Below are 9931 nucleotides of genomic sequence, written 5' to 3'. Positions count from 1 at the left end.
GGCCGTGCGCCGCGGCGGGCGGGCGGCGGAAAGTTGCTGATCGCCGGGCGAGTTGAGCTTTCCGATTGCCCTGGGGGTTCACTAACCCCTACAAGCTGCGGGGAGAGAGGGTGCGTGGTGCGGTGGTTTGTGTTGCAAATTCGGTTCCTCTGGACCCCGTTTTCCCATCTTCAGTGATACTACGCTAGGGTAAGAGGAGAACATGCCTGGGTAAAGATGCGGCTTTTCCTCGTGGCACTGATAATCTCGTGAGGCTTAATGAAGCAGCACTAAAAACCGTGTTTGGGAGGAAAGCTCTCATGCGGTGGGGAGCGGATGATGTTCAGGGGAGCAAAGGAGCGTCTTTGCTTCAGAGGCAATAGTACTATTTTAATTTCAGTTTCGTATTGAAAACCGCTGATGCTACTAGATGAAATCAACGATATGGGTTACTATTTCAGTTAGGTGTCACTGATGTTACTTTTTTAATTGGTAAGAATTCGTGTTCCAGTGAAGCAGGTTATTAAAAATGAACTATTGCATGTAACTGGAAAGGCGAGGTGTGCTTCCTCCTAAAGAGGGCACTTGCACGCTTGTTCACTGGTTGGCACTAAGCAGCCCAATTTGCTGCTGACCGCTCAATGACATTAAGTGACAGCTGTCAGCTCAAGATAGAAACAGGTTGTTTGCTGAGTAATGAAATAGAGCAAAGCAGCCCATCAAGACTACAGAAGGAATGTCTCAGAAGTGACTCGGTTAATGGAATTCTGCTCTGCATGCTTTTCGTACCTGATCTTTAAAGATTAAAACCATTAAAAACAAAAAAAAGGTGAAGTTTTGAGTCAGCCTGTCTGGCAGCTTCCCCAGTTGGTTAGGTCCCTTTTGCACAGCCGAAATACATCATGTCACGGGAAGAGAGTGACTCAATTTGAAATACAATCTTATTCTTAAAAAACGGAGTATTTCTCCTGGTTGTAGTCCTCAGCAGATTTGTCTAGTGGTATAGTCATTTCTTTCGTTTTAGAAATAATTCCTTGTTGACAGATGTAAGGCTTTAGAAATAAAAAGAGGAAATCAGACTAATGAATTCAAAATGAAGAGAAAGTATGAAGCAGGCTGCATAAAGTGATTTCAAATGTAGGGTGCCTGTGTCATCTGAAGACATTTTTGCCTTACAGGTACCAAATAATTTTGATCTTTTGTGGTCCTTTGTTGTATATATGCTAATTCTAGTGAGATAGTATCTCTTAAAAAGGGGGTTCCATGGCAGGATAAGCTATAGGAAAGGGATTTTTGCTTTTGGTTTGCTTGCTTTAATTGAGGTAATTAGCCAACTTTTATTTGATCTAGATTTTGAAACACTTGCATTAATATCTATGTACTATTTAAACCAGAAAGTTCACAAGAGTGGAACAGAATGATGTTTTTCTTGGTAGTTACCTGGTAGTAAGTCCTGAAGCAAATGCACTTCCTCCAGACAATTACTTTTTTTTTTTCTGACATGTGATTGCAACCATAAAAAAGAAATATATTATCTGCAAAGGTTCAGGTTCAACTGGAGCTCTTGAGTCCTTCATTTTCCTTGCCTTTAGTCTTTGTAATGTAAATTATTTCTAACGCAAGGGTATGGTATCAGTCCTGGAGTTCAAGATTAGAAATTCCTTAATGTCATGAGGCAGTCAGTCATGCCTGTTATGAGGGATGCACTTTCTAATACTGGTGTCTAAGTGGCTGCTGTTGAATGCTGTTTCTACAGTACCTGTTTTGATTGCTTTTTCACCACTTCTGATTCTTAGGTGAGACATCTGTATATTTGTGACTTTCACAAGAACTTCATTCAAAGCGTCCGAAACAAAAGAAAGAGGAAGACAAGTGATGATGGAGGTGACTCTCCTGAGCACGAAACGGATGTCCCGGAGGTTAGTAGGTGCCAAGTGGGTGTAGGATGCTTTACCAATTTTGAGCATGTTGACTTGGATGTTTTCATGTTTTGGGAGATATTTAAATTTTAAATTGCAACTCCAGTGAAACTGCTATGCTCGGTTTTCAAGATGGCTTTTTTCTGATGTGTAATGTCCTAGTTTTCTTCTTCATCCCTCTATAAGTTCTTTGCCCATGTAAAGTTTTTTATAAAAAGAGGTATGATAAGGTAACTGCACAGCTTCATGCATGTACTGCTTCCAGACAGAGAGCTGTTAAAACAATATTTGATACTAATTCTTTTTTAAAGGTAAAAGTAAGTTATTTTCAGTGGTGACTGAGGCCCTGATATGGTTCTTTGTTACCTAGCATGCATCATTTTGCAAATACACTAGAGAATCCAATAGGTCAGTTTCTCTATGTTTGGGTATATGATATCCAGGGATATTAAGCTTCTCCAGACCTTCGCCTATATGGTATTTTTGGCACTATTTAAAACTACATTCAAATAATTCGTAACATCTTTTTATTTTCAGGAAATAGGCCTGTTTTGTTTTGGTTTTTTTCTGTGTTACAGAACTCTAGAATAATCTCTTCTCTGTGCCACTGTGTTCTGTATTTTCTTTGGTGATGTTTCTGGTACTGTTGACACTGCAAAAAGTTGTGCAGAGGTGGTGTTCATAGAGGAGCTGAGCTCTGGCCACGTCAGCAGAGCCCTCTGCTGGAAATGCCACCCCTATTGGCAAAAAGCATTTTATTTCTGGAAAAAAAAGCCACCAAGAATCGTTTTACCAGCAAAGCTGTGTCTTGACTGCAAAGCTGTGTCCACACACCTGCTGTGTGGAGGTGTTGAAAGAGTAGCAGGTTTTTTTTTTTTTTTTTTTTTTTTTTTTTTTACAGATACCTGATCTTTTGTTGTAGCTGTTTGTGTTTCCATTCTACAAGGTTCTCCATCAAAACTTTCCCATACAGGCTTTACGTTTAGTTGCCAGGATGATTGGTGAAAACCCAGCTGGCATCTAACAATGTTAGTGCTGTAGAGCATGTAGGGTATTTGTTAGTTAAAGACTGAGGGATGCACATCACCTGACTGAATAGGGAACTCTGCAGTGTGTCAGTTTTAATGTCATTTTCTTCTTGGTTTTCAGCAGAGATTCCTTTTGTCTTTGAAACATGGCGTTTTCCACATGATCTTCATCTTCCTTCCTGTAACCTCCCCCACCACCACCCTTGCATTTAAACAGTGCACTTCCCATTGAAGTATTTGAATTTCATTTCTTCTCTGTCTCTGTACTCTGTTTTATGTCACAAGCCATTTGTTCAGTGCCTGCTAAATTGGTATTTCATGTGTGAGCTTTTTAAACCTTGTGGGAACAAAAGGTTTCCCTCTGCTTGGAGGTTGCAGAGGTGTAATTGAGAGCAGAAATTGGCCAGCAATTCTGTTGACAGCATGTGAACCAGAACAAAATTTTGTATTTCCCTGAGGCTATTTTGGTCCTCTAGCATTAACAAATACAAAATATACTTAGATTTGTCAGTAAGGCAAGCCGATGTGATTCTGAATGCAGGCAAGGAGCAATCCTGTTGAGGAAGAAATAGTTATTTTTAGATAACTCTACATTTCTGCCTAATAGAAGATAAAGGTAGTGCTCATCCCCTCTTCTCTGCATCACTTCCAGGTTGACTTGTTCCAGCTCCAAGTGAACACTCTGCGACGTTACAAGAGACATTATAAGTTGCAGACTAGGCCTGGACTCAACAAGGCTCAGCTAGCAGAAGTAAGTGACGACAGAGGTAGTATCATCTCTGTTATTGAAAAATTTTTTATCTCCTCTGCTGAAGTGCACATTTCTTGGACACTAATACCTGTAGTGACTCTCTCGCTAGTATGTACTGTGTGCTCTGCGAAAGGTGTCAGGGGATGACGCCAACAGAAAGCTAAGTGCTTTCTTTCACCTGAGACAGTCATGGAATACATGGAAGCCGGCTCTTGAAAGCATGTTTTAGTAACTTGCTTTTCTCTGCTTCCTTTCCCTCCTTGATCATAGCCACAATCCATTACCTTTAGGGAGCAGAAGCAGAACTAGTTTTCAGTGGCTTAGGTATTAACTGAAGATGGCTGTTGTACTGAAACTCAGACTTACACACTACTAGTCACTTTAAGTGCCCCTATTAGTTTTTCTTTCCTCACAGGCACTTGAACTGGTTGGAATTGCTTCTTATTAAAGGCAAAATCACTGACCATGACTTCAGATTCCTTATTTCCCTCCCTTGTCCTGATGTCTTACGATTCTGTATTAAGTCAATAAAAGGCCCTTTCCTTAACGGCCTCTACTGCTGCTTTCTCACCGTATGGGGTGCTTGTTAAAAAGGAGCTCTCTGTAACTCTTTGTTATTTGGGCTAGTTGTGCTTGGTGTGCATCTGCTCTGCTCTCTTTCCTGACTTGATCTGAAAGCATTCTGTGGGAAAAGTCTTCTCTAAACTTGAAAGAACTGTAGCAGTTACTGAATGGTAACGAGGTTGTTTTTGTAAGCTGAGGCTTTCACAACTGTCTGCCCAAAACTAACTGTTTTGCTTTTGCTTTAAAGAAGAACAACCGGCAGACCAAAAAAGACAGCAAGACACTGTCTTGCTTTCTTTCAAAGTAAACTAGGGAATGAATATACAGAATATAGAGAATGCGTAGTGTAGTGCATGTAGGAGTAAGGTGAATGAAGCAGGATGGGTGTATGTCCTCGTTAGTAGTTCTGATTTGTCATGTTCTAACTAACCAGTTCATAGTCTCTCAGCTACCTCCTGCCGAGAAGGACTACTTACTTAGGCAATTTACCATGAATGTGCCCAGGAGGAGTGAAAAAAAAAAAAAAAAACTACTATGCAAGCGGAAAATAAAGGGAGCCTAACTTAAAGTTGTCACACACTTCCCAGATTTCCTGTGAAGTCTGAGCAGCTTTGACCCTACGCTGGATCCTCGTCCAGCTCCCATGCTTGAATCACTGCTGCCTGAGGCTCTTAGACTCCTGCTGCTACCCCACCGTAAGGAAAACTCAAACTTCCATAAATCTTCTTGGAGTGACTTATTGCTCAGCCTGCATCAACATCCAGTTCTGGAGCTGTGTTGGGTACCAAAAAAGAGCTGCTTCCATATGAGAAGTGGACCTCATCCAGCTCCAACATGTTTTCTACGTTCATTTTCTGAGGAAAAAGCAGCTAATGGTTTAGGGCTTATGCTAGTGTCAGAGAGGGGTAGCCCTAACCAAATCCTAACCCTCCCATTGCAAATCCCCTGGTGTTCCTTCCAGTGAAAGCTTATCCAGTGTGTTTTCCTTTGGACTCTAAAACTTTGCTACATCTGGTTCACACGGCAGAGTGTTTCAATATTTCTGACACTCTCCTTTAAAATACTGAGATGCAGGGAAAACTTGCTCTCCAAATAATCTCAGCATGAAATGCCGCTTAGGAGAGGCTATGCTGCTTTGGCAGGAGGACATTCTGGCTTCCAAATTCCGCTTGTAGGTTGGCTGCAAATACTGCTGACATAGCAAGACTGTGCTATGTTCATACACACATTCCAGCTGTAAAGAGAGAGAGGCAAATGAGAACTGACAGTTTGATTTGGTGCATGTTTGACTAAAAGTATATTACGCTCAGTGACCATAAAATCGTTTTTGGAAAGTGAAGAGAAACCCTGTTCTGATTATTTCTACTTTTTAATTGCAGAATTTCTGTCTCTTTACATGTTGTCCTTCTAGACTGTCAGTCGTCACTTCAGGAATATTCCTGTGAATGAGAAAGAGACGCTTGCATATTTCATCTATATGGTGAAGAACAACAAGAGCAGACTGGACCAGAAATCAGAAGGTAGCAAGCAACTAGAATGAAGATTAACATGACTTGGAATAAGAGAGACCTTGAAGGAACAGATGGTATTGTGCATTTTAGGTATATAAAAACTGTTGAAGTATATTGTAAATTTTTTTTTTAAAATGCAGTAAGTCTGGATGACAGAAAAAGATACAGACATTCTTATCAGGATTATTTGAAAACATGTGCCCAGCATGTTTCTGAAGACTTCTTCCCCTCATTTCAAAGTTGCATTGGAATAAAGAAATGAGGATAATGGGGAAACCAAGTAAACCTATAGGACTGTGGAGTTTGTCAACTCAGTGTTTTAAACCATTTCTGGAAATCTGCATCTCAGTGCAATTCAGATCACAGATGGAAATTTTTCACTGAATTCAGACTGCATCACAAACCACCATGCAGTTTGTCTTGGCGCAGGACTGGAATAGCGGCAGAGATAAAATTCATTATTGAGGTGCATGGGTCAGAAGTTTGCCTGAAGCTTGCTCCCCACCTACACATGCTCTGTCTTGCCTTGAGTCAGTGCTTCAAGTCCCAAACTTCTACAAATGCTCCAGCTCACCAAATCTACTCCAGTGTACACTACTTGACTAGTCCGAAATTGAGATTTTTTTTTTTTAACCATTTTTCCTCCCACCCCCTTCCGACATGGATGCCAAACAACTCTCTGCAATCTCTTTTTTTAATTTCTTTTATTTAAGAACTCACTAATTGTCTGTAAGCATTTAAAAACTTCTGCGTTTCCTAAGAATGTGGTATTAAGGCAAATACAGCTTATTTGCTGGGTTTGATCATGTTGGTAGAAATGCTCGTTTAATTCACTTATACATATTTCCCTTGTATTCAAGGCTCGGTGATAGTAGGTGAAACAATGGCTTAAGACATCTGTCTGTTAATCTCTGTGTCAGATCAGGTGTCAGTCACAAGTAATGTGAATTTTATACTGAAGCTAGTCTTTAGCAGGTGTCACAAAACTGCTGTGTGGATTAGTGGGCTTGGCAGTCTCTGTTTAGTATAAAGCAGACTAATGCTAATGGGTGTACCCCGTAACTGGGGTAGTGAACTGACTGGAGCATGATGCATTTCATCTGTCTTTGCAGAGGGCAAAAAGTATTGAAGCACTTGCCTTTTGTGAGCATTACATGTGCTTTCAGAAGAGCTGTGTGAGTGGAGGGTGGCATGCTGGTGCTCTTTAACTGGGCGCTGTAGGAAGAGATCGCTCTGATTTTGTTATTTAAAGCCAAGGTGTCCTTACAAATAACACAGTGGTTATTTTGGCAAAAGGAGCTTATAAAAGTGTTGGTCGTGACTGACTGTTCTCCAGTGACCTCAAATTCTATTCAAGGGGATCTCATGATTTAGAGCACCACTCTTATTTCTTTGCTGTCCTAACCAATGTCTCCATTCTGTTACAAGATGCCAAGACTCCACATAGGGAATATATTCTCAACAAGCCTTAATCAACGAACTGAACAGTAGAAAACTTTGGCTAGCATTTTGTCAATGGCAGGTTTTAATATTCCAAAACTGGATGAAGCTTTGTTGAGGAGCTAAACACACAGATCATGATCCCAGCTTAGTACTGCATCATGTTTTGTAAGGCATGAAGGGTTCATGTAGTGAAGCTCTTGTTGAAGCTCTCCCAGGGTCTCTTTAAAAATCAAGTCACAATTTAAAACAAGCTGTTCACATCAGCTCTGAAATATTTGCTAATACTCCAAAAACACGTTCAACAAACTTCAACATGTCTAAGTCCTTTGTCATAGGCAGAAATACTCCGTTATGGTACACGTCCCATTTGTGAAGTTTTGGGGAGTGTGATTGTTTCAGCATTTCCTTGTTCAATTCTGTATGTTTTTTAAGAACATCAGCCAGGAGAGAGGTTCAAGGAATGAGGAGAGAATGTTTTGCGTCGGTATTTCATGAATGTTTAAAAATTTCCTAATTACACCGGTCCTTTCCTTATTGAAAGGATGGAGTAATTCCCACATCAGTCAACATGATCTGGCTTCTCTCATTCAGGACTGATAGCTAAAAGGGTATGTTCTCTGACTGCATGTTAATCTTCAAAGTGCTCATGTAATCAGAGGATATTACCAAGGGAAAATGAGTTTCTGAGTTGAGAGGGTTATGCCTCATTGTAACTTCTAGACCAAAACTGTAAAAATGTAGTTTGTTTGGGGTTTACTTTGTTGTTGTTGTATTTTGTTTTCTTTTATTTCTAAGAGTAAATAAATCTGTTGGGGTGTTTTAGCAGCCAGCAGCAAAATGATTGTTTTCAAGGAAATATGGTGGCAGGTTCCATCTGTTCAGGTGTATTCACTGGAATGCTTTTGTGCAGAGGTGGTATCCAGGAAACTTTTTTTTTTTTCCTGAAAATAGTCAATTGATATGAAATGTGATCCTTGTTGGTTTCACTCTTAAAGCAATTATACTTTTTTGAAAAAATTCTTAGTGAAGCGTGATGATGAAGAGATGTTTACCAGCCATTAGCAGTTGTTTATAAGGTGGAAAGCTTGGAGGCAAGACACCAAAGAAACAGAAGAATCTTTGGCTGTCAGACCCCATGGCCTTATAAACCTTTGCAAATGCCTTATTACCTTGTTCTCAACTTAGCTAGAGCAAAACGCCTTGAGCAAAAGAAAGCCGATGTCTTGTTGGAAGGGTTAGCCACTTTATGGCTCCCATGCTATAAACTGAAATCACACGTCAATTCAGTAGCAATATCCATGTTCAGGGTGCCTGTGATTCTTGAAAAGCATTTAGTGTCTAATAACCAGAAAACGCAACAATGCAATTGTCGTTCTGTATAATACCATTCTGTGTATTTGATTCCTTATGCTGCATGCCAATTAAAAAAGACTTTCCAACTTTTTGTTTTAAACTTCAAAGTAAATGTGTTTGAACCTCACACTTGTGAAGCTATGAGGTGGGACGTTTTCTCAGCACTTTTAGATGGAACTTGTTGGAAAGGTGGAAGACTCAAATCGCTTTGGCTGGTATGATAAGATTTTTTTTTTCCTTTACATTTTGCTTTTCACAGATGGGCCTTAAATTCTGTCTAGCTTTGAACCATGGAGCACAAGCCTTGGGGGCATGGAGGATGACCAGATGTCATCTTCCATTTATAATAGTGGAAGCTTATTTATTACAAGCCTGCATAGGTGACATTCACCCTGGGGCAGAGGAATCGTCTTTGAAGCCCTCCAGCCATTATATAGCCTAATTCAATTACGTAGCCTAATTCAATTCTCATTGAAGAGTCGCATTAACTTAATTACACTTCTGAATAGATCCAAAGCCATTAGTATGAAATCCAAATAATGCGGGAACATCTCTTCTGGGGTTAATTTCATTCTGTATGCTGACCCTCTGCTCACTTTAAGGGAAGAAGAAGAAATCATTGCTGGTAGTTATTGGCTTGAGCTCAACTGAAGGGAGTTGGAAGCATGCGAAGACCTGAGTCGGTGGCAGTCTGATGGTTGAAAAGTGCAAACATGTCTAAGGAGGCTATGTTAGAATGCAGTTTTTTTTAAATTTCTGCATATGAAAGAACATTGTATATCAACTTGAAGTAAACAATTGCATTAAAAGCTAATGTTTCTTTTGCCAGGCACTTTAGATGCTCAGCCTGAGAAAAGCAGAGCGGGCAGGTTTGTACCACTTGTCCCCAGTACTCTGGTGTCCCAGTTTTCCTTAGAAATGTGGCTGTAAACCGCTAGATAGCCTAGAGTGCAAGACTTGACCAAAACATATCAAGTCTGGTATTTAAAGTTAGTTTTAAGTGCAAGCTGGCTTCAGAGAGGCTTTGAAATCAAGAGCCAAAATAGTCCACAGTAAATGCGAGTTTTCAAGCAGGTCACGATGGCACAGAGAAGATGAAACAGGACACGGGCCACAGAGAGACTGAACAAAACATACTTCCACGGTTAGCAACGTGGAGGAAGATTTGTTCTGTGTTAGCTCTTGTAATGGATGTTTTATGAGAGGGGGAAAAAGGGGGGAGCTGTGCACTTTACATCTTTTGGTTGAGCCAAATGTAAATACCAATGGGAGATCTTCAGCAGTAAGAGGGAGTTGGAAGGGAGAGAAATGGTCTGCTGGGGGACTGTTTATTTAAATTTGCAGATCGTTATACTTCCCCAGAGCACTAGAGTCACTTTGCCT

General features: G+C 40.4%; 1 protein-coding gene across 1 annotated transcript; it reads left to right on the top strand.

Annotated features, from left to right (window-relative positions):
- Positions 1–1775: 1775 nt before the first annotated feature.
- SAP30L (SAP30-like) lies at positions 1776–5781 on the top strand (the record flags this gene model as incomplete). The annotated part of the gene is made up of 3 exons (XM_009578009.1): positions 1776–1898; positions 3579–3677; positions 5653–5781. Coding segments are annotated over 3 exons (351 nt in total), but the record flags the coding sequence as incomplete, so codon positions are not given.
- Positions 5782–9931: the final 4150 nt, after the last annotated feature.

The sequence above is a fragment of the Fulmarus glacialis genome, unplaced genomic scaffold (genome assembly GCF_000690835.1).
Source record: "Fulmarus glacialis isolate BGI_N327 unplaced genomic scaffold, ASM69083v1 scaffold31845, whole genome shotgun sequence".
Classification (NCBI taxonomy): domain Eukaryota; kingdom Metazoa; phylum Chordata; class Aves; order Procellariiformes; family Procellariidae; genus Fulmarus; species Fulmarus glacialis.
The sequence above is the reverse complement of the archived record's forward strand: the minus strand, read 5'-3'. Positions and strand labels throughout refer to the sequence as shown.